Below are 24,512 nucleotides of genomic sequence, written 5' to 3'. Positions count from 1 at the left end.
CTCAGCCCCGGCAGCGGCCGCGTCCCCGCGGCCCGGGCCCGGCGCCGCCCCGACTCCCCCGCGCCGCGCCGGGCGGGGCGGGCCCGGCCGCCCGCTCGCTATTAAAGGCGCGGGGTTCGGCCGCAGTTGTGGTGGTGTTGCTGGCGGGGCTATGTCGGACTACGTGCAGCTCTACACCGGCGCCAAGATGCCCATCCTGGGGCTGGGCACATGGAAGGTACCGGGCCGCGCTCTCCCCGGGCTGGCGGCGTGAGGGCGATGGGGAGGAGGGGAAGGAAGGAGCGCGGCCCGGGCCCTGCGAGCGCTGTCGTGGTCGCGCAGCGCTACCGACACCCGGCCGGGCCGCCGCCGGGGTTTGGCTTTATTTCAGTCGGGGATTCCTTTGGATATGGTGGCTTTCTCAGCTTTATCTTGCCGCGAGAAAGGTCTTCAGTGCTGTGCTGATGAGAGCTTTTTTGCCATCGCTTTTTTCAGTCCCCCCCAGGTAAGGTCGCAGCTGCGGTGATGGCTGCCATCGATGCCGGGTACCGCCACCTCGACTGTGCCTACGTGTACCAGAATGAGAACGAAGTTGGGGAAGGGATCCAGCAGAAAATCAAGGAAGGTGTTGTGAAACGAGAGGACCTCTTTGTTGTCAGTAAGGTACGGGTCTGGTGATACAGAATATACCAGTGAATGCTTTTTTTTTTTTTTAAAGTAACCCCCCAGTTCTTTACTTACCTACTCAGTTGTGCAGCATGGAACAATTCGAACATCACTTAAGCCATTCCTGAGATTCCTACTTTACCTCATCCTGTATTGAGAATTATGCAGGGTCCATACCACAAACTTGGGTGATGCTTTCACCTTTTTCTGGCATGAAGCTATGCTATTCTCTTTCATGCACTGTCTGACCTTCTATTAGGTGCTTTTTAATTTGTCTTAATAAGTGAAGCAAGACTACTACTGCTGTCTGCCAGGACAGCATGTAGTCATGTGTGCTGCCACTGCACATATTGCCCAGTATCACAGGCCCGTCCTGCTCACAGAACAAGCCCCACTTGAAGAGCTGTAGGATGACCTGGTGTCACATCACTTCCCAAAAGGGACAGACACCCTGCTGAACAGTACTGAAGAGTTCCAAGAGCTTTAACCCAGGAGGTCACAATGTGCCTTGGCTTTTTGTCTCCAGCTGTGGTGCACATTTCATGAGAAGCCTCTGGTGAAGGGAGCCTGCCAGAAGACTCTTGCTGCCCTGAAACTGGATTACCTGGATCTCTACCTCATCCACTGGCCTCTGGGATTCAAGGTACAGTAACAGCAGTGCCCTTGGCTTTGTCTGTGAGTGCCAATTTTGAAGAGCTATGTTGTTTATAACCCAGTGATTGCTCCAGCTGCACAGATCATGCTGTGTCTGTTGTGTACCAGCACTGCTCTGGTGCTCAGCTTTACAGTGGCCATGTGAGCCAGGCTGTTGATTTTTACCTCTGAGATCCCTGCTTGCATGGCATCTGCTGCCCTTTTGGTCATGGAAGAGGCAGACCTTCAGCCCTAGGGACGGATTTCCGTGCTGGAAGCAGAAGTTATATTTCTTTCCTTTAGATTATTGCTTGTATTGCCTTCTACAAATCCAAAGTATGCTCAACAGACAATGGTGTGGCTCCTTCTTTGTGGGAAGAGGGCTGTACTTTGCTGTCTGACAGTTCTTTCCTCTGCATGTCACAGAATAAGAGATTGTTGTCTTTCATTTCTGTCTTTAATCACTGAGTCCTTTAATACAATCCAGCTGGAACTGACCTTTGTTGTAGGAGCTTTAGCATTCCACAGGCCTTGGAGTTAAACTTTTTAGTTCCTAACTCTTCTACTGACTGCATGCAAAGGAACTGATGTCTCAGTTTGAATATGTCCAAGCTTAGTCTTTCAGTGATAGCTTGATCGAAATTTTCTTTCTACCTCTTGCTACCAAGACGAGCTGTTCTTCATAACATCTGTATTTTTAAAATTAGCTTCACATGGACAGAACTATGAAAATGGAAATGTGTTGTGGTGTAAATAACGAATGAGTAGAAAGTAACTGGTTTTGAATGAAGTTGATACCTGGCAGATAGTCCCAAGTGGGATACAGGGTGTTCTAACTTTCCCTATGCTAGCAACTTAAACAGTGAGACTCCCCATGAAACACCTGTCAGGAAATCTGGTCCAGGATAAAGTGAACACCTTCCAAGTCCTAAGTGGGTCCTTACTATGCATTTCATTAAAACACTTCATTATGAGCAGGTAACAACTGTGTCTTTTTGTAAACTGGCTGTAATTCTACTTTCTGTATTACAAGTGAAGACTTAACTTTCACCATATGGATTTTGATGAGCCAGGAGACACAGTGTCTATCAGAAGTATCTGTCCATATTGGGTTGGCTGTAGGCAAAACAACTGCCATAATATCATGTGAAAACAAAAGACTGAAGACTATAGATAGTGAGTGTTGGTGTCTAATACATATGTAGATAATTCGTATAATAATAAGGATTAGTTTGTCCTGTAATAAGAGTTTATAGCATCATGGTCTTCAGCTGGTGTTAACCTCCCAATAACATGTGTTTCAAGCAATTTCTCTCTCACTGACAGGCAGGAGAGGAGCTGTTCCCTCTAGATGACAAAGGCATGGCTATCCCCAGCAACAGTGATATTCTAGAGACGTGGGAGGTAAGTTCAGCCACAGCAGGAGAAAGTTTAGACTGATGAAGGTAATGACAGCCTCAGAGACTGCTGAGAAGAGAAGACAATCTCATGTACTTAGAATTACTTGGAAGGACTCACTGGTACAATAGCAAATTGTCATCTATCAATTCATCATTTCCTAACTTGCTGTGAATTTCCATAATCTCAAAGAATGAGCCCTTTGAGCATGGGAGACATGGCACATATACAGCAGTGCTCTGAGGTTTTTTCCTCAAACTTGAACTCTGAAAATCTAAATACTTATTTTAGGCTTCTAATGAAGGAAACAAGAATGTGCTCTTCAGGCCCTACCTTTGTATACTAGATGCTGACTTTGTGCTCCTTTCTGTAAGGCCATGGAGGAGCTGGTGGATGCTGGCCTGGTAAAAGCCATTGGAATCTCCAACTTCAACCATGAGCAGATTGATAGAATTTTGAACAAGCCAGGACTGAAGTACAAGCCTGCAAATAACCAGGTAAGCTGCAAAGTGGCAGAGGCAAATGTTTGGTGGTGTTCTTCTTTGTGTGGTCATTTTTGTGGGTTTTTAAAAGAAAATTACAAAGATCTTACTTTGAAATAAGGTTACAGAAAGAGAGACTGGAGTAGACACTGCATATTCTTCAGTCTCACCCTCCAGCTGCTTCTGGATGCCAAGATGCTGGTTTTTCATGAACTCTGTGCTACTGCTTGGAAATCTGGCAATGAGCAGCTCCAAAATCCCTTCTTGAAGGAAGAAAGGAGGGGGAACTCAGATGAGCTCTAAAAACTTCCTTGCAGTAGAGTAAGACTTGGTGTATGTATATATAGAGAATTAGATGACCTTTTCATAACACTTCTGTGGAGAAGCCGGTTCCTGTTGCTGGTAACTGAGAGAATTGATCAGGAACATGCTTTATGGACTCAAGACTTAATGAAGGTTAGGAGGAAGGAGGAAATGGAGTTGCAAGGTAGGCGATAGAGTAGAAGTTGTACAGACAGCACTTGAATGAAATCTTAGGAAAATTCAAATGGCAGGAGCCCTTGGAAGATGATCTGCTCAGAGGTGCATCAGCCCTGAGATCAGACTAGGTTGTCCAGGGCTTTATCCGTCTTGAAAACCTGTGAGGATGGAGACTGCACAGCCTCCCTAGGCAGAGTGCTCTGCTGTCTGATCCCCTGCCTTGAGTGTATGGCAGGGAGAGGGAGTTCTCCTATATCCAGTCTCAACCTCTCTTGTTTTCAGCTTGCATTTGTTGCCTTCCTCCAAGCACCACTGAATAGCTTGGCTTGACTTTGAATGACTTCCTTTTAGGTACTGAGAAGCTGCTACTAGGAGGCCTGAGCCTTCCCTTCTCCAGGCAGAACAAGCCCAGTTCCCTCAGCCTTTCCCAGTATGGCAGGTTCTCCAGACCCTACCCACCCTGGAGTTTCTCTGCTGAATTGATGCAGTGTGTCAATATTTCTGCTACTGTGGGGAGCTGGGAAGAGGGAAAACAGGACACAGTATTATGAAGGTGGTCTGACAAGTGTGAATAGAGGCAGATGATCAATTCTCACAATTTAGTGACTATGTTCCTGATGCTCACTACTGGCTCATGTCCAGCTCAGCCTGTTAGGACCCCCAGGTCCTTTCTAGCATGGTTGCTTTACAGGTAGTCAGGTTCTAGCCTGTGTTATTGCCAGGGGCTTTTCCTTCCCAGGTGCATGGCTTCATGTGCAGCCTTGTTGAATTCCTTCAGGGTTTTGTTTGCCTGTTGTTTCTGCCTGAGTGGGTCCCTCTGAAGTGGCAGTCCTGCCCTTGAGTGTGTTGGCTGGTTGTTCCCCAGTTTGGCATCACCTTCAGGATTGATGTGATTATAGACTGGCACAGGTTGCTGAAGAGAACAAGTCCCAGGATAGATCCCTGTGGGGTCTGTCTAGAGTTCACCTTGATTCCTATGGTGTTTGAAGGACTGTAGTCAATTATTGATACCAGATTAGTAAAACTGGGTCCTTTACTGTGGTAGCTTGAGCATGATCAGTCCCAATGCACTTTTAGAAAACTTAGTGTAAGTTTTATGATACCTTTCAACATCTGCCATGTCTCATTGCCGCTTTCACTGTATGATAATTACCCTTATCTCTGGCATAGGGGTCACTGATCTTGGACCTCTCACACCTTGTAAATGCTCTCAAGGTCTAAATGATTATTAACTATAATAAAGTTCAGTACAAAGTACTGGGCCTTTGGTCCCTGTCCTTCACAAACTACTGCTTCTGAGGAAATGCTTGCAAGCCTGAAAGCTTGCTGTTGCTAACACTTACCAGTTGGGCTAATAGTGAGAGTGCTTCCTGGAAACACTTTCTCTGTGCAGATATTTCACATGTAATCCACTGTCTTTCATGTCATTTCCATTCTTTATTTGAATTCAAACAGGATGCATGTTGGTTTAAATTGTAGTGAGAAATTAATTTGGCAAGGTAGTAATTACATAACAATGATGCTGGCACCTAATTTAATTTCTCAACTTGAGTGCCAGTGGACAGGTGAGGATGACTGTGCCTTGCTTATGTTGCACAAATTCTACCTATTGAATATCTGAGAAGACTAGATGCTCTATTACTCTTAAATAGCTGTCTTTCTGCAACTGCTGAAGCAAAATAAATACGTACAATCTGTTCTAAAAATGGAGCTCTCCTTTCTGTTTAATATTCCAGCCTGTCTCAGAAGGGAAACAGGCATGTAGGCCTCTGATAACAGCAGGCAGCTAGAACCACAAATAAAGTGCTGGAGGCTGTAAACTGACTCCATGTTTTGCACTCCCTTGCTCCACCTGCCAGCAGCACAAGTTTCCAGGGCCTGCCCTCAGAGTGCAGCTGCAGGAGGCTCAAATGGCAGCATAGTCAAAATGGTTCTTGATGTTGCCTGCTGAAAGAAAAGGAGTGCTCTCTGGTGTGCAACTATCCCAAAAGTCCCTCTGTGCAAAGTATCAAAACTCGTGGTCATTCACTGCCTCCTGAGATAGGAACAGTTCCTGTTCCATGCTCCGTATCTGTGCGTTCGCCTGCCAGAACACAGACCCGCTGTTAAGGAGTCTGTATTCCATTATGCAGCTGTTCTTGTGGGAGTCCATGCTAAGTGCATGTGTGTTTATAAAAGGTCTGTAATAGGCAGTGGGCTGGAGGTCTAAAATCTTAGCAGGCAACCATTCTCACTATTTTCAGACTAGAGGTGTCTAGTGTGAGTATTGACACAAAGCAAATAAAGACTAATGAAACAATGCTGATATTGAAGTTAATATGGTAGCTGTAAAAAAATATTATGGCATGTTTAATTAGGGATGAAAAGAGAACTTTGTACTTCCTGGTCTGCAATCCTATTGCTGGGATTTTACAGCTCTCCTGGGTGTGCATTTTCCTGTCCCGTTGAAGCAATTGTGTAGCTGGTCATCCCATATGCTGGAGATGATCTGGATCAGCAAAGTTTTTAAGGAGTTTTGTTACAGTTCTTGGACCCTTCACTGCAAGGAGAACTACTATAAATAGTAGAAAGGGGGTGAGGCATAGAGAAAACAAAGGCTGTACAATATTGCTTAAGAGACTGTAAGTTAGCACAAAAATCAGCCTTTGAGTAAAAACTAATCCCTGGAACATATTAAAGCAGTGAAGTCACTGTCAATCTCTATACTTTTATATTGGCAGGTTGAATGCCATCCATACCTTACCCAGGAGAAGCTGATCAAGTACTGTCAATCCAAAGGGATTGCTGTGACAGCCTACAGCCCCCTTGGCTCCCCTGACAGACCATGGTAAGATTGCTCTGCCAGGGAGCTGGTGTGGATTATTCTGGAAGCACTGAGGCTTACCATGTGCAGCATTAATTTTTCATGCAGATACAGATCTTTACTAGGTTGGACCTATGGAGGTTTCTTGCCACTGATCTTACTTTCTCTGTGTAGGGCTAAGCCTGAGGATCCTTCCCTTCTGGATGACCCCAAGATCAAAGAGATTGCAGCCAAGCACAACAAGACCTCAGCACAGGTGGGTAGGTGCTAGAGTACCCCTTCCTGTAGCACAGCATAAAGGACAGCTAATGACAAGGTAGAGGCCAGGCTGGCTCTTCATTCCCTGTGATGTCAGGTAGCAGTGCAGGTTTGTTCCTCATGTGGCCTTCCATGCACACTTGCAAGGGTGCTCTGACCATCACAAGAAACATTTTCTTGACCCATCTTCAGATGCTGCCATGTTTGTCTTCCCATCTCAAGTCCTGTTGCAAAGAGGGGAACATTTGAATAGCCTACTCACAGTCTGGGTGGGAAGGAAAGGAATTGAGTGCCACTAAACTGCAGAGGGGAGGAGAAAGGAGGCTTTGTGGGATTCCATCACTCCTCTATGTGCACTACAGGAAGTGCTGCTTAGAATTCAGGTATAATTTGAAGAGCAGCTCCAGAGAGTGGGTTAATTCTGCTGAATTGTACCATTTACAGCAAGTAACTGCTAAACAGGCTCTACTTGCCATAGAGCAAGAGCCATCCCCTCTCTGACGCAGTGATGTGCCTCTTGCAGGTTCTCATTCGGTTCCACATCCAGAGAAATGTGATTGTGATTCCCAAATCCATCACGCCACAGCGCATTGTGGAGAACTTCAAGGTGAGTCCTTAGGAGTGTAGGAGTGAGCTGGGTGCAAGGCTTGGCTTCTCCGTGCACAGCAAGTAGTGATCCTTTCTCACCCTTCCCAGGTGCTCTTCTGACAGGAGGACTGGGCTTTTTCTCCATGTGTTTACCTACAGTCTCCTGAGGGCTTAATTTAAGATTACAGTGGGAGAGCAGGAGTGAACAAAACTTTGGGAAACACTATATCCTGATAATCTGAGCAGTCACACTGTGATTCTTCCTGTTCTGTGTCATGTGGATGACTAATTTGACAGCTTATTTGGGGCCTGAGTGCAGTAGCACACCACGAAAGACTTCTGTAGAGCGAGCACTTTTAAGGAAATAGTCCTGGAGTCCATAAACCGTGTTGCTGCTCTTGATCTGGGAGTCTTGGGCTGGACCCAGTATTAGGATTTTGCTTCCAAACACTTAGTGGCTTGAGGTGGAATATGGAGGCCTTGCAGCTGGTTCTTTGGCAGAGCACAGAAGGATGCATCCTTCACACATGGAGGATGGAGGCGTTCTGCAACACAGTGCTCCCCAAACTTTTTAAAGCAACCAGCATATGCAACTGGCACGTGTAACTTGAGGCTATAATTCCTACCTCTCCCTGCCCGCCTCCCACTCCAGCTAGAGGAGTCTCAGACATCCAGACAGACAGTAGAGTCTTTTTCCTTTCCCTTCATGAAGCAGTCACTTCTAACAAGCACCCTACACTGTGGACTTGTTCTTTGATTTTGTGATTTTTTTTTTTTCTTAATTTTTCTTTTGCTTACAAGCACTGATTTGTTCAAAGAGGTGATTTCCAGCTTTTTCTCCTGTCAGGTGTTTGACTTTGAATTGACTAAAGAGGAGATGGCAACTATTCTCAGCTTTAATAGAAACTGGAGAGCCTGTGAAATGCACATGTAAGTGGCACTTCCTTTTCCTTAAGCAATTAAGTTATCACATACTTCAGTAAATGAAGTTACAGACAGTAGGCCTGATTTGAAATTCAGGATATGCAAACTCAGTTTTCAAACTCAACTTTCCAGAGTAAGATTTTTTTAAATGTTCATTTTATGAACAAGAACATGATGAGCATTGAGCAAACTTCATTTTCAGTTGGGTTGCCAAGAAACTCTTTGTAGCTGGAATTGCAACAGGAGGCTTCTTACTCATAATTTTTGTTTTGTCCATATTGGAGGAATGAGCATGATGCAGACTTAAAATCTTGATTAGCTTTGCTTGTGGTGTTTAGTCTTTCTTCCGTGACTCTTAGGTACATTACAAAATCTGTGTGGTGTTCTGTTGTTGGGAAAGTAGATAAACATTCAAAATAAAACGTGAGGATTTGCAACCTGGAAGCATAGAGCCAGATAAGAAATCTTCTTTGGAATGCTGCAAGAAAGGTCTTCCTGTCAGTAAACAGTGAAACCTTGAATCAGTTGTCTACAAAGCACCTCTAGGTCCCATCACCTGAGATGCTTGGAGCCCAAGCAACAGAAGGCACTCAGTCTTTTGGTTTGGGAATGCAGCATGTCCCCAGGAGAAACAGCCCTTGCTTTTATACAGTTCATCTCCTCCCTTGGTGGTTCTTTGAAGTGGCTACAGCTGCATACAATGTCTTTGGGACACGAGATAATCTTTGCTTTTTGATTTCCTCCAGGTGCAAAACTCACAAGGGCTACCCTTTCAATGCAGAATACTGAAGATGATTTCCTGCCTTTCTCCAGGCTTCCCAGATATGCTTCTGCTGTTGCCTATGAGTTGTCTATGTAGCTTTTTCACTGCATCAGACACCCCTCCACACCCCCATTTTTTTCCTTCTTTTTTTCCCCACAAGGATGCAGTATATGTACTCAGTGACTTTGTGCTGGTTTGTTTGTTGGTTTTTTGTTGTTTGGTTTTTTTTTTTTTTTTGGAAGAAGGAAATGCTGAATGGTTCTGAAGAGCACACTGTGTGGATTAGTAGATTTTCTTTGCCAAACAGCAAGTCTGGAATCGGTAAGCAGAAAGCATTGAGCAAGTTTGAACAAGCAGTCACTTTTATTTTGGAATACTGTGAATTGGAGCTAGTGACTACTGTTGTCTGGAAGGACCAGGATATTGGCAGATGTTATGTAATGAGGTCTGGGTTTCTTTTCTGATTACTTTTGGGGTTGATTCTGTTTCTTTGTAATGCTCCAGACCTTTTTTTTCCCCTCTAATTGGAAGTATAAGTTGATTTCTAAATGGTTTCTACATGGGTAGCTCTTTGAAAAGTGTATAGATCCTAATTTCTCAGTGATATAAAAGCTGTTTTGCTTATAATAAAATACAGTTTCATTACTGTGTGTAACGAGATGGTTATTTCAGCCATGCTCTAACGGTGGTGTTGCTGGAGCAGCTGTGTAATATCAGCTGTCTCTAGAGATTACACAAAAGCAAGGAAATTACCATCCCCCACAAAATCATCTGTTGATGTTGACTTCTTACATGTGCCCTGGGAGCTGCCTGGTGTTCTCATGGTTGAACTTGTGGCCAATGAGTCTGTGCCTCTCTTTAAATAGAACTGTTTTGGTTCTGACAACCAATACAGTCCTGTTTAATTCAGTTTTTGTTTTGCTGAGGTGATAGTATACTTTGGCTAGTAGAAAATGTATTCCACTGAAGACTTGAAGCCTACAGAGCATCCTGTGGGATTGTTTTAATAAGCAGTAGAAAACTTGCCCTCTCCAGCAGGGAGCACATGATGCAGGAAGGAATTCTGTGCTTGTACAAGATACCATTGGCAAACACAGTAAAAATGAGTTTCCAAGAAAAGAGCTAGCAGATCAGAAACTTAATGCTTTGTTCAGGGAGCACAGAAAAATCAGCTGAAACTGAACTTCTGGTACGTGAGGTGTGCTTGTCCCTTGGTGGCTTTCACAATACCTGCATGTAGTGGTTTTAAAGCTGTTGCCACCTGAGAGTTGCTCAAGGCTGTTCACAAAATGCATTTGGGCACTGGTAAAAGCTGTGGTTAATGTTGAGTTGTTTTCATGCATGTTCCTGTGAGTTTTTTTAGATGTCTGAGTAGATCTGGGATGTGAATGGTCCCTCTGAGAAGGTTGTGTGGGCCTGGCAGGAAGGGGGTTCTCTCTGAACAGGTGGAAGAAGGGAGACACCAGGGCTGTTAATGTATAAGTAATCTAAATCTTAAATGTAGGGTTGTGATAGCAAGCCTTAAAGTGAACTTGGTCAGGTTAAAATGTAACATGAAGGCAAGTTGATATCAAAGTATTTGTCAAATAGGTGGTTTATTTCCTGGTTCTGATTAAAAGGAGTCTGACTAAGGAGTCATACTAATTTAAAATTTTTCTTTCTCATAAATACTAACCATTACATTGAGAAAACAGATCTTTTTTTTTTGGTAATTTTCAAAGTCTTTTTAAAATTCCAGTAATGCTGAGACCAGAATTAGCATGCAACACGTTTTTGATCACAATAATTTACAATAGGCTGAACAGACAAGATTGAATTAACTTAAGACATGAGGAGGAGAGAATCAGTGTCTGACTTGAAGCAATATGCTCCTCTAATGCTGATTTTTCTAATATAAATTGATTATAAATCACTTTAAATTCTGGGCTTTTAAAGCACGTACAGAAAGCTTCAGCTCTGTGAGTGTTTTGGGAATCTTAAATGTGATAAACAAAAGCCCTAAGGCATCTAAAAAAGCCAGAAGAGCTGATGTTCTTTGCTTAGTCTGAGATGTGACAGAAAACTGTTCAGGGCAATGTTGACTTGCTTGCAAATAACATTTTTGTGACAGGCGTGTTCTGGCAAGAAGTTACATTGAGGGTCAGGGTTTCCAGAATAGTACATCAGGTTCTGTTAGTTTCCTCTGTTTTCATTTCACTGTAACTTTATGAAAGTTTATGCCTGAAATTTTCCATTCTGGAAGTAGGAATTTTACTGGAGACAGCTTGGACAGAGACTGCCCCACAGCAGATGGGAGAGCAGCTAGCACTCGGGGCGGGGTGGCATTGTAACAGGCGCTCTCTGTGCTTCACTGCATGACTTTGTGGGAAGGAATTTGGAACGGGTCGTCCTGGGACACAGTGCAGCACTCGGCCGGCAGAGGGCTTGGATCTTGGTGGAATATGAGAGTGAGAATAGAGGGAAAACAGAGAAGCACCTGAGTGCAGGGGTAGTGATGCACAAGCTTGAACAGAAAGCAAGCTGTTGTCAGAAAGCATGGGAAGGGAGTGACAGGAAACCCATCATGGTTTTGGATTGCTTCTCCGAGGGTGGACGTAATTAAGGCTGAGAGAGAGGAAGAGGCAGTCTTCCTTTAGGCTAGGTTGATCTGGGAATTCTAACAGTACAGTGCAGTCTGTTGTACCCCCATGCTTGTGCCATACTCTCTGCCTACACGAGCAGAGATTTCCTTTCATCTCCTAAAAGGTAAAGTGGAAAGATCAAAGAGTTCCATATCCGGAGCCTCACATTCCTGCTAACTGAGCTCTTCCTGCTAAAACTGTTCACAGCATTTGTTTTTGTACTGTGATTTGACAGATCTCTGGGTTTCTGATCAAAGACGTTTTTAAGGACAAATACAGTCTTGTAGCTCTTCCAGTGAAAAGTGGTTGTGTTTTGTTTTGTGTTCTTAAGAACTTGTAGTTCAGCTCCACCTTGTAGGTCTCTTCCTAGACATTTGGGACCCTGCTGCAGCAGCTGAGCTGGTGTGATACTCTAGCACACCCTGGGAAGAGGATTTCCAGCCTACAGGAAAGATTAAGGGCAGCTAACAGAAAAAATGTGTCCTTGGAACTGGTAGAATCAGTACTTGCACAAAATTTGTTTCACTTCCAACTGCACTCACTGCTCCAAATGATACCAGATTAGCAGGCCTTTATTTCATGCTTAAAAGGAAATGGCTCTGACAGGACAGATCCATTTATGTGGTTGCAAAGAATGATGGTGAACTGACTTATCAGGGAAAACAGGTAGAGAAAATCAGCAATTATCTCATTAGAGGAGGCAAGATACCGGTTTTGCAAGTTTTCATGGGTAGTAGAGGAGAATACAAGAAGTATTTGGCATTGGCATCCTGCTTGTTGAAGGTAGGACAGCACAGATAGTCTGACAGGCACAGCATGTTTGTTTCAAGTTACAGTTGATGTTCCTTTGAGAGAAAATGGCTTTACTTCTGATATTGGAAGGTAACTGCACAAGCCTGCCTGGCTGGAATCACTTTTTATATGATGCTCTCTAACTTGGTGTTTGCTTTCCTCAGAGGAAAAGGAGACAGGACCTCTCCTCTTGCTGAGCTCACAAGACTGCACAAATGCTATGGAATGCACTCGTTTCAGAGTTGTGAAATCTGGGGCACAGGAAACCACAGTATTCAAAATGGGAAAAGAAAATCCTGGCTTTGGATTTTAATCTGTATTCATTGTGTTGAAGATACAGCTAGAAATCTGGAGTCTTTTGCATAACTGGGGCACAGAACAGTTAACTTGGGACAAATTATTTTCATTTCAGTCACTTAATATTCCCCTAGTTTGTTATCTACAAACTGTCAGTAACTATCTGTCATCCCTCCTTCTGCCTTGTCCTTGGGTTCTTTAAAAGTACAGAGCCCTGTCTTATTCTGGCAGGACCTTGTTTATTTTAGCTGTGAGGCAGCTCTTAAAACTCTTAAACAGGCCACATTGCTCTTGTATTTTAACTTGTTAAAAGTGCATGTACAGGACCACTAGTACAAACATCTGCAAAACTCCGTATTTTTTATAAATTCTTTAAAAAAAAAGCTGAATGCAAAATCTAGCTTTTCTGAACTGAAACAGGCCTGATTACAAGCCAGCTCATAAGAACAGCTGAACTGAGTCAGACTAAGTATCTACATATTGTAGCATCTTGTCTCCTGCTGTGGTCAAAATAAGTTGCTGAAGATGAGCAAGTTGAGCATTGCAGTGGAGTGTTCTTTAAATATTCTGACAGCAGGTTATGTTCTTTCATTTTTAACAGCCATCAGTTAACTCTTTGTTGTTCAGTTACCTTCTGAATTTGTTATGTTCCAAGGGAATGATGCTTCACACTCACATTTTGTGAAGAATTGCCATCTCTTACTTGTTTTGGGCTTATTTGCTGCTAGATTCATTTGATGCTACTGGTTTTTACCGTGGAGGAAATAACAACTGGTCTATTTCCAGTCACACTTTGCAAGCTGCTCCAGGTTTGATTAACATCTGGCACAGCTCCTTATCAGGGAAAGTCTTAGTCTACTTAATTGCCATCTGTATAAATTATTCCTAGGCCACTGATTATCCTCATCTGTCTTCTGAGTGATAACAGTAAGTCTTGTTTAAGATTCAGAGGAAGGCAAGGACCAGTACTTCTTGTGCAGGATTGTGTGCAAAAAGTTAATGAAATAGGTTTGTATCTGACTGTCTTTGGCTTCTCATTCAGTTTGCTTTTGAAGGATGTTGGCCTCAATGTGAGAGAGCTTGGAATTCTAATAGATGGAAAGCTTGAGCAGCGATGATCAGCAAAGAGTTTTGGATTTTTACCTGTTGTTCATTACCTGTGTTATCCAGTTTTCCCTCCAAAATACAGACATAACATTTTACTTTTTTCACCCAGCCCTTTTGGAACTTTTCATGAGGCTTGACTCTACCAGAATGGATGAACTCCACAATAAAAAGCTGAAGTCATGGGACAGCACATTGTGACACAAAGACAAAATGCCAAGCTAAGGTGTTTTCATTTTACTGGGCTCATTGGCACAGATAATGTCGCTGCTGACTAGGAACGATGTCTGTGTGGGTTTGGTGTAAGAGCACTGTTGCATAGCTGATAGAAACTGAAAATTAATTTGGGATACTATAAACCTTTCCATACAGCTCCTGGCAGCAGGCTCTCTTCTCTCTGCTGTGAGGCAGCAACTCTCTTCTAGAAAGGCATGTTGTAAATAGGGCTGTGGCTCTGCTGCAAAACAGGGGGCTTTATTTCCCAGTAACTGACACCACCCAAATTCTTCTCCTTTTACCTTTACTAAAGTCTCTGCAGCTGAAAAAGATCTATTGTCTCTGAAACAAACGCACAATCTCTGGCTTCTAACTTGTTTTGAATTTTTTACTATTATATGGCTACTGTGATCATCTAGTCTGACTTCCTGCCTGCCACAGTCTATAAACATCCTGTAAATAGCTTCAAGTCTGATAGCTGTGATTAAATTGGAATGTGGTTAGAAAATTCCTATGAAGTAGGGAATATTTCAAGACAGGCTGTGCACTACAGCCTTAAGTGGGTATTGCTGCTACTGCTGTAGATTGACAAGTGCCCACAGGCTGAATACCTGGGAGCAGAGCACCTTCCGTGGAGCTCACTTTCTAATTGCACCTAGGATGATATCCTGCAACTGGCCTTTAAAATGTAGCATGTTCAGGAGGAGGAAAAAAAGAGAAATGCCCATTACAGGAACCTTCCTGTCCATAGCAGTGTCAATTCCTGATACATTTTTTCAGACCTCTTTCTTTAGAAGTGTTGCTGTAGGAAATCCAGTTAGAGGGGAATTGCTCTGTTGTTTCTAGGGCACCTGTTACTCAAACATCTTGGAAAAGTCTGAAGTAGCTCAAAGATACATCATCATTTCCTTTATCAACTACAAGGAAAATCAGTTGGAAAAGGGTATGCATGAAGTTTGTATCCTAGTCCTGAACCTTAATTACACAACTGTCCTTCCTCTCTGCATGCAGTGCTGAGCCACATTGTTCCTACACTGGGCTGCAAGAGCCTAAAGCAAGTACAGGAGTTTTGAGTCAAGTGTTAAAGAGCAAGAAGCCTTGATTAACAGACCCCTCATTAATAATAACACCAGCATGGGCTGCAGCAGCACTGACCTTTTTTTTTTTTTTTTTTTTTTTAACCAGAGAGAACAGCATCCAGACACATCCTTTGAGTCAGAACACAAGCAAACAGTACCTAGGGAACAGTACAGGAGAGTGAAAATCTACTGTTGGCTTCTGTGAAGCTGCCCAGTTTTTCTGCTTGCTAAATATGACAGCTGCCAAACAAAATAATTCCTGTGTGTCTCCTTTATCAGACTTTGGATTTTCTAGGAGAGATTCACAGTCTTAACTGCAGCCATTCTACTGACAAAGGCAGTATTTATATACTCTTGCAGATACTATAAACCAAACACACAAATCTCCTACTAGTTTATTAGTTTTTAGCAGTTCATAAATAGGAAACCTCATTAAGAGCTCCTGAATCAATTCAGCAGTGTCTTCTAAAGAGCTTTCAGTCTGTTACACTGAAATTACTGAACTAAGCATCTCAAGCAGCATGTCAGCTCATTGAGATCTTCTGGTGTTATATGGATTGTCCTATAATGACAATTAAAAGATAGTGTATGTATCTCTGATCAGAGAAATTTTCTCTAAACTTTGTAGGATTTATATTTATGACAAAGACTGCTTTCCACTAATCCAAATAGATGGGTTTATTAAACTTCTTTATCATTACTAAATTATAATAGAATGTATATTTTGCTGCAACTGAAACTTGGGTTACAAGAGCAGATAAAGGACTGATACAACTGGTTGATAAAAAGGGAAGCAAATGCATCCATGTTCAAAGATTACTCTTCAGAATGCCTGTGAGCTCCCTTCTCCCATTTTTAAATACATATTCCATGTCTGTAGTGAATTAGTACACGAACTCTTGCACATTGCTTGAAACAACAATAAATGGTCTGGATCCCCGGAAGATCTGAAGGTGATCTGTGTGTCAGTCCTCAAAAAAAGGATAGTCCTTGTGCTTTTTGCATCTAGAAAAAGAGAAGCATGATTAACATTGTAAGGGTATAGTTTTAAGGAAAAGCTTTTTTCCCCTGGTAAAAGAACTGAAGCTGAACTACATTAAGAACACGTGTGTCTGTCTAGTGTACCCAGGGCACTGGCAGTGCATGCTCTGTAACCTTTGCATGTATCAGTGACCTGCTTCTCAAAGGCTAATGTATCCTTTGCACAGCTGAAATTGCCAAAGTTCCCTGAGATATTAAACCTCTCTCTTGGGATCTCCCAAGCCCACAGCATGCTGTTAGGCAAGTGGGTAACCTGGGAAAACTGAGTAAAATGCAGATCTTGGTGAGTCCTGTATCTAACCATTCTGTTAGCCAGGCACTGCCTTAATAACGTTGGCAGGAGTACATAGGCCCAGCTCTTCCCTTCAAAAAAAAACCTTACAACTCTCATTCTTAAAATGGAGTTTATTTACTCTGACTGTCCCTTATGTAAAGGAGCCAAAGAAAACCAGGGGAAAAAGTGCTGCTTATTTATTTTGGAATTTCCAGCTGATTTGGATTTTCAGACAGCAGTTTAATATGCATCCAGTACAGGGCATCTTAAGAACGTTGTGCCTGCAGAAGTCCCAGTGTTCCCAACCTGTACAGGACAGGCAGTGCTCTAATAAACCCAAGTGTGAGATTCCAGCAGAGGTGACCAGGTGTTGGCTAAGGCTCCCTCTCTTTATGTTTAAGTGAGGCTGTCAGACAGTGTCTGTTTAGAGGATATCCAATCCTGACAAAGCCTGCACGAGGATAAAGCCACTCACTCGCTTAATGCGCAGATGCGATAGCGCTTCTTGAAACCAAGGAGGGTCTCCATCTCCTCTTCAGTCAGTTCAAAGTCAAACACCTGCAGCAAGGTCCCAAACAGCTGTGTTACTGCAGTTTGCAATGAGACAAGAAAGTCTACTTGCAGAAAAGAGTACCAAAAGCAGGCTGAAGCACTAGGAGGTGTGCAACGGGCACCCATGTGGGGAGAGCAATGAATAAATGTGTAAGGTTACAGTGCTGGTTGGGTCTGCCTGCATTGTAATTGTATCACAACGTGGAAGAGTTCAGCTCTTACCTGATGTGTTCAAAGCAAAACTTGGCTCCTTACTTTCAAAGTGACTTTTTGCATTCATAAAGTATTAACCTAAGTGGTATCTGACAAGGGTTTTGCCAGTTCGAAGTTTGACGGGGGTAGTTTGTACCCCTGGCAGAGTGGGGTTTTTTTCCTGTGTAGTTTAATACCATTAATGACTCTGTAAGGTATCATCTTACCTTAAAATTTTCTTCAATATGCTGTGGAGTGACAGATTTGGGAATTACACTCGCGTTTCTTTGAATCTGGAGCCGGATAAGCACCTGCAGGAGCACACAGGGAATTGACAGATGAGAAGCGCTGCCTGTCTTCTGAAAGCTGAAAACTAAAGGTGCCTGCATGGTTACACAGAGCAGCTCTACTGGTAATCAGAGAGGGCTCACAGAGGAGAAGCACTACCTAAACCCTTCCTAATTACGCCATGAGCTCATTAAATCCTTATCCATCTCTGAAGCTGAGATGACAACATGGGCGTGCATTGAGCAAGAGTTCAGGAGTGGCAGGGATGCTGTGTGGAGGGGCAGCCAGTGTGCCAGTTAAAGCCCAAAGCCACTGGCAATCTTCCATTCATCACTAAAACTAAGGTAGAAAGGATATTTTTCTAAAGCATTAAACTGTGTACAAGACACAGCTGGAACTCCATCTTATTATTCCATAATACCTCTGTAAATAGTTACTTTAGCACAGGTGGGAAAAATACATGTCAGCAGGGGAAATAACTCTGACCAGTATTAACCTGAGCTGCCGTTTTGTTGTGCTTGAGAGCAATTTCCTTAATTTGAGGATCATCAAAAAGGGAAATATGGTCAGGCTTGGACCTGTGAAAGTAAAAAACAGATTTCAGCAGTTGAATGCCCCGTTGTCTTCTCTCTCAAGCCCTGTGTGATAAGAATGTTATTTAAAGGATTAAAAAGCATCATCTTGCACCCTTTAATTTAACATCTTGTTACTTTAGTTCCTTCATTCTCTTCTTGTACAACAAGTGAGCACATGAGAAGAGGCCTGTAGTTTCTAGTAAAAACAGGTCACTGTAACACATTTCTGTCCAGCCTGGGATCAGGCTGGGAATTTCTTTGATCTGGATCCCAAGAATTTCATCTTGTCCTTCACAAGCACAGCTGCTCTGGCAAATGCCCTGTCCTGGGTCAGAGAAAGCCATGAAGATGGGAGTAAAAGCAAAATTTCTGCAACTTACCCATTTAAAAACTTAATCCCTTTGTCTCAGCAGGACTGCAAAGTTGCTATTTTCGTAAGCATCTGCTGCTTTGGGTTTTTGTTTGGTTTGTTGTGGGTGGGGGTTTTTTTAGTTCAGAAATTCTCCTACATGTTTAATAAGCTCACCAAAGCTCAGTCAAGAATTCTTATCTCTGCTTTCATCAACCAACTGATCCTTTTTCTTCGAAATACGAAACTGTAGTAGCAGCATGGGTATGAATTAGTGGACTGAATATCACAGTAAGTGTGAGGTTTCTGTGGGTGTGATTTTCAATGAATTAGTAAATCTTTTTCTGATTACAGTAGTCATTCTCTGAGGTTTCATCCACATCCTAAGGCTGGTTTACTGCATTGACTCCAATCTACATCTAAGAAGGAAATCTCACAAAACATTCTTACCCTGGCCAGTTGGGTGCTCCAAGGGGACAGTATGCAGTGACAGAGATCCCTTTGGATTGGCAAAACTTAATCAGCTCTTCCTGAGGAAGATAGGGGTGGCTCTCAATCTCAAAAAAATAAAATAAAATAAAAAAATTAGGTTTCACCTCTCAGAAGCAGAAGGTGCTTCAAGGTTTAGCATCACTGTGGTGACCTACCAAGTGCCATGTCAGCTGATGTGAAAAGGTGGTTCTCTTTGCAGGCATGGGGTTTTTAAGGGACTTTGAAGAGATGTTCCATCCAGTGCAACACCCAGACAGGTGTGATATCAGTATTGAGGAGCTGGAGGACAATTTACCTGGTTATTTGCAGGTTTGTGTCTTAAGCCTGGTTTGCTCAGGAGCCTATCGATCTGTTCGCAGTTGAAGTTGGAGACTCCAATAGCCTTCACCATTCCCACATCCACGAGCTCTTCCATAGCCTAGAAACACCACAGAGTCGGAATTCCTATTGAATTAAGTTCTTTCATCTTTATCTTCAGTGGTAAAAATCTTCCTGGCTGGGGTCCTCTTGTGCTGTGCCATTAGAAGAGTATGTGAACTCACATCATGTGTCACCATACAGATAACTAACAGCAATATTCACACAAGCACTACACTGTTATGATTTCAGTAACCTTCATACAGAGGAAAGAGATTCTTTTAGGGTAATTCCTCAGCTAGCCAAATACTCATCCCATAATAAAAAGCACCTTATTTAGAACAGAGCAGCTCAACAAGGAGCTGTTACGAGACAGCTCGAACAGGATGGATACTGATCATCAACACCGATTAATTTCCCAAGAGAGATGTGCCCTTTAGCAGCTGGATGACAGCATAAGCAGCGCTGTGTTCCCCCTCCATCACCTATTTTCTTTCACACTAATGAGCAATAAAACAGCCAGACAGCCCTAATTAGATTGCCACCTCCAGCAGAAAAGAAACAGGGGAAAAATAATCTACTACCAGCCTTTAGAGCAGAAGACACCCTTCTTCCAAAGCAGAAATAATTCTCATTTGAAGTTGCTGTCATAAGCAGCAACCTGAAACATCCACCTTTACAAAAATGTGCCTTATTCTTCATCTGACAGAAGGCAAAAAGCATCAGTGAATTCTTCTGACTCTGGTGAGTCTCTTGTCTGCTTTTGGCCTGGCTGTGCTGAGCACACGGTGGGAGTGGAAGGGAAAGGAAGCCCAAAGCATCGGCCAAGGAGGAATTTGAATTCACACCCAAGTCTGGTCTCCCACACAGCCTGTGCTGCACACAGAGCTTAGCAAAGGACTTCGGCCAAGTTCCACCACCTTCTAGAGATGGAAATTTGGGTGCTCTGGTACATTGGCAAAGGCATGTTGGCTTTCCTGGGGTCTGGACAGCTAAGGTGCAATTAGAGATGAGCATAGCTACAATTAAAGCCACCAAAAATTGCCCAGAGAGTTGGGGTAGGGACTAGAGCGACAGCATTTGCTGGCTCAAGCCACTGCAGGGTACACACACAGTCAAAGATTTCCTCTTGTCATGCCAACCCAGCCAGTTTAGTAAGCAGTGGATATAAAAATACCTAAATTTTGGCACAGTGACACAAAAAGGAGCCCAAGGACACAGAGAAATCAGCAATCTCGAATAGTTCATGTCAGAAATTCTCTCAGAACAATTCCCACAGTGGAAAGCTTAGAGTTTTCAGGCTGTTATTTCAAACTAGCAAGATATTTTTGGCCTGTAAATGAATGTACCTCCCACGTATCCAGAAAATGTGTATCGCTGGGAATGATCATGCCGTTTCCATCTGCAGGAAATAGCTCCTCTCCTGCCTATCAGCACGAAAGAAAAGCAACATTAAGGTCAGCTGAATTATAAGTACTTAAAGAAATCACTTAGAAATTGGGGCAAGCAAGTGGAGCTGGAGACGGAGCTGGATATCCTGACTTTTGTTTGTGGTGGGGTGAGACATGGCCTCACAAGTAACCTGTACCAACAGAGTCATCTTCAAGAAAATCTGCCTCTTGAGACTCTGTCCTGCAGGCAGAGGAAGGGCAGGCACTTCTGTGTGCCTCAGTCGGGTTGGGAGAAGGCCAGGGAGGTGACATGATGGGGAAACAAGGATTTATTTAACCTGGAGGTAGAGAGAGAAGAGAAAAATCAGAACTAAGTAAATCACAACTGTTTGATTCTGGATAAGGAAATGGCAGCCAAACCCCACACTGTAAGAGGAATGTGATCTGGAAGGTAATTTGGTCCATGACTTGGAAATGCTGTGCAGGGTAAAATAAGGTGTTTTTTGTACTACAAGAGCTAGTTTAAGCAGCCAGGACCTTACCTTTCCTCCTGAGGTCCTAATGAGGTTTACCAACACTCCTCGTTGGAGAGAACTAAAGACATGTCTGGTCCCAAAGGCAAAAGGGGCAGAGCCCTGACAGATGGAACCCAGGAGTTAAAGTCACAATACCTTGAATCCCATGGGAGAGTGCATCAGGTAGAGATCCAAATAATCCAGCTGGAGGGCAGCAAGTGTTTTCTGGCACACCTCCTTCACCAGGGATCTCTCATGGAAGGTGGACCACAGCTGTGGGGGAACACATAGCCTGGGAGCTGCTCTCCTGCCCTCGCAGTGGCAGAGCATCCCTGGCAGGGAAATGGAGGGCACAGACACAGAGGCAGCTCAGGATGTGGCACATCTTCTCGTCTTGAGGAAGTGCCACTTGTGTGCACCTGATTTTATTTGTGGTACGGTCAAGTGAGTAAAATGAGAATGAGATACTCTGAAATTCCAACAATTATCACAAAGAAAATAAGTGAACCTGGTGAAAATCGACCCGCCAGCTTCCAGCAGATAGAAGTTACTTGATTTTTCCTACCATTGTTGCTGGGGGAAAAAAAAAAACAAAGCATAACATACAGGAGTTGACAGGCTGAGGCCGGCGGCGCAGCGGGAGTGACCACGAATACAATAGCCCTGCTTCCTATCCCAGAGGCCACCGAGAGCACGGCCTCAGTTCCTGTCTCCATGGCTGACAATGGATATGGACTACAAAAAAACCCCTCTCAAACCAAGCCTTTTGTTTCTCAAGGGTTGACCTATTCCTTCCCCCCGCCACCATCCACAAATGCTTTGCCCCGACAGAGAGGAGTTAATTCCCCGACCAGCTTCATCCCGTGGCACTTTCCATGTCGGGACCTTGTCTCTCCTCCCGAGAGCTGGCCTCACGTGAGATACATTATCCAAGGACACACCTTGCTGACAATAAAGAGCTCTTCTCGCCTCACGACGCCCTCCTGAAGTTTCTGCCGCAGCGCGTCCCCGATCTCGCTCTCGTTTTGGTACATGTAGGCACAGTCAAAGTGGCGGTACCCAACATCGATGGCAAACTTCACCGCGCCTCTTGCTGCTCCCTGGAGAGACTGAAACCAGAAGAGAAACCAGTGATTTGCTAAATAGCAGATTAAGAAGTTTGCTGTTCTCCAAATCTGGCGTCTTTAAGCCCCCAAATAACGAGGTATTCCAGTCTGGATCTGGCTTTCATTAGTTTTGTGAAATCAAGTGGCCGAGGGAGTCACTGATGAGGTGCCTGCGATGATCTGCCCTTTTCTAAGGATTGGAAGTTCACCTTGGGACACGAGGCTATCTTGAAATAAGTTCTAATTTCCCCAGAAATTAAACGCAACCTCAGTGTGGCATGCTGGTGACATGAGGAAACCAATCGCGTCTGGAATGCGTGCTGGCTTTGCACAAAAACAATCCAGCTCTTGTTGACACAGGACAGGGAGGTGAGGGGACTCAAAACACTACAGACAGTGCCACCTCTCGGGTAAAATACACATTTGGTACTTAATAGCAAAATAAATCACTTCAGATATTTGGCTTGGAGACACTGAAGAGCTCTTTGATGACTGAATCCAGAAAAAGGCACTCCAAACAGAAACATGATTCAAAACCATGACCACCTCCCATGTACTTTTTTATTTTAAATTATATTACTTCTCCAAGTTTTTCCAGTCAAAGGGTGTTTAGTTGGTTCACCTAAATTAACAACAAAACCACAGAAAATGCAGCAATTTTTTTCCCCAAAAGGCTATGACAACTAAATAGCCAGCTGCAAGTTTTACAGTAAGTTTTCTTTTTTTTAGCCCCTTTCCCTATCCCATCCCTTCCTACAGGTGAGCCTCCCAGGGCAGCAGGGGGAAGGAGGCATGGGGAAACAGGCTAGCAGTGGCCAAATGCTGGCATTTTGGAGCACCTCATCTCTGGGTGCTGCTGCAGCTTGGGAAAGCTGCCACACAGGAGCGACTGGGAGCACTTTTGAGGGGAGGAGTCAGTGGAGAGCAAAGGCAGCAACACACCCTGAGGTTACATAAAACTCTGTCATGTGAGATGTTTCTCAGAAAAAATAATCCATTGTTTCATTTCACAAGGTGCTCACCGAGCAGGGCTTCGAGTCAGAGCTGCTGGGTAACGCCGAGGCTGCTGTGGGAACCTTGAAATCAAATAGCTTTAATGAAATAATCACCATGGGCTTGGGCCCTGTTTTCATTACATAACAGAAGACATTTTTTGTGGTGGCAGGGATCATGTGCCCAAAATTTTCCTTCTACTTAGTCCTAACCAGTTTCTATCAGCAACTTGGCACGTTCCTTCAGAGAGCTCCTCCACCACAGCGCTGTGCCCTAAGAGGCCCCCCACAAGCCACACTTTGGTCTTTAAAGCCAACTTCAGCTACTTCAGCCTTCTTAGTGTCCTTTGTCATCATAAAGACTGAAAGGGTTAAACAAACTCACTCCCCTTTGTGCACATAAAGTTAAATGCTGATTAGCATCAGCTGACCCAAAAATACGGCAAGAATTTCAGATATTTTTATGGTGACTGGCAAAGTGTTTCATGGAGTTGGGAAGTTGGGGTTTGACATATTTTGTTTCCAGTCTCAGATCCAGGGGAAAATCTACTTTTCTTATCATTTTATCTTTCTTAAGAAGATCAGTTTCTTAAAATTTTCAGCTCATTTCCTGACTCCTTTTACATTTATAATTCAGTATCTTCTTGAACTTACTCTCTTACCGAAAATCCATTAGGTAACATTTGCAGGTAAAGAACCACCCAAACTATAGTCCTGCAAAGTGCTGCATACTCATCTGCTGCCATAAAAATAAGTTATCCTCAGTCTCTAAGGAATTATTGTAAATTCCCATTTCCAGATCCACTTATTGCCCCTAAAGTTCCTGTATCTACACACACTCATCAAGGATGACACCTACATGACATGTTGGGATATTAATCCCCAGTGCCAAAAGCAAAACAAAACAAAACAAAAATACAAAGAAAAACAAGCTGGGCATAACTTTTTACTTTTGTAGTATGTAATTTTTTTCCATAGCTAAGAAAAATCTTGTACCTACTCACTACCTCCACTCACTCCAAAGATTTCCTGAAGGCCAGGAATAAATACCTGCATTACCTGGAGTATTTCGAAAGGAAACATTACACAGAGGATTTGCTGCATTCTCCTGACCCGAAGAGAAGATTGGTGAAAAAATACACCACAATTCTCAGCAATTTGCTGGTGTCACCTGCCTGACCAGAGGTCCCCAGCTCCAGCAGGTACCTGCCAGGTCCCCAGTCCCAGGATGGGCATCCTCCCACGAGTGGGCAGCTCCAGGTAAGTGGCCATGCAGAGTCTCCTCCCAGCATCACAGGCAAGGAG

General features: G+C 43.6%; 2 protein-coding genes across 3 annotated transcripts; one reads left to right on the top strand and one right to left on the bottom strand.

Moving 5' to 3' along the window:
• Positions 1 to 86: 86 nt before the first annotated feature.
• Positions 87 to 9,619, top strand: LOC125324496 (aldo-keto reductase family 1 member B1-like). The gene is made up of 10 exons (XM_048300429.1): positions 87 to 217; positions 475 to 642; positions 1,172 to 1,288; positions 2,605 to 2,682; positions 3,051 to 3,173; positions 6,359 to 6,465; positions 6,616 to 6,697; positions 7,223 to 7,306; positions 8,135 to 8,217; positions 8,958 to 9,619. Exons 1-10 carry the CDS (start codon positions 152 to 154, stop codon positions 8,998 to 9,000), a joined length of 951 nt encoding a protein of 316 aa, XP_048156386.1. The 5' UTR covers positions 87 to 151; the 3' UTR covers positions 9,001 to 9,619.
• A 6,333-nt stretch (positions 9,620 to 15,952) lies between these two features.
• On the bottom strand, positions 15,953 to 24,512 carry LOC125324494 (aldo-keto reductase family 1 member B1-like). 2 transcript variants are annotated; one of them, XM_048300426.1, is made up of 12 exons: positions 24,414 to 24,512; positions 24,267 to 24,315; positions 23,238 to 23,291; positions 22,051 to 22,218; positions 21,266 to 21,382; positions 20,553 to 20,630; positions 19,142 to 19,264; positions 18,805 to 18,911; positions 17,927 to 18,008; positions 17,370 to 17,453; positions 16,874 to 16,956; positions 15,953 to 16,088 (listed from the first exon to the last, which is right to left on the bottom strand). In XM_048300426.1, exons 1-12 carry the CDS (start codon positions 24,497 to 24,499, stop codon positions 16,049 to 16,051), a joined length of 1,071 nt encoding a protein of 356 aa, XP_048156383.1. In that variant the 5' UTR covers positions 24,500 to 24,512; the 3' UTR covers positions 15,953 to 16,048. The 2 variants fall into 2 exon arrangements, with proteins under 2 accessions (XP_048156383.1, XP_048156384.1); XM_048300427.1 differs by lacking the exons at positions 23,238 to 23,291; positions 24,267 to 24,315.

The sequence above is a fragment of the Corvus hawaiiensis genome, chromosome 4, assembly GCF_020740725.1.
Source record: "Corvus hawaiiensis isolate bCorHaw1 chromosome 4, bCorHaw1.pri.cur, whole genome shotgun sequence".
NCBI lineage: Eukaryota > Metazoa > Chordata > Aves > Passeriformes > Corvidae > Corvus > Corvus hawaiiensis.
The sequence above is the reverse complement of the archived record's forward strand: the minus strand, read 5'-3'. Positions and strand labels throughout refer to the sequence as shown.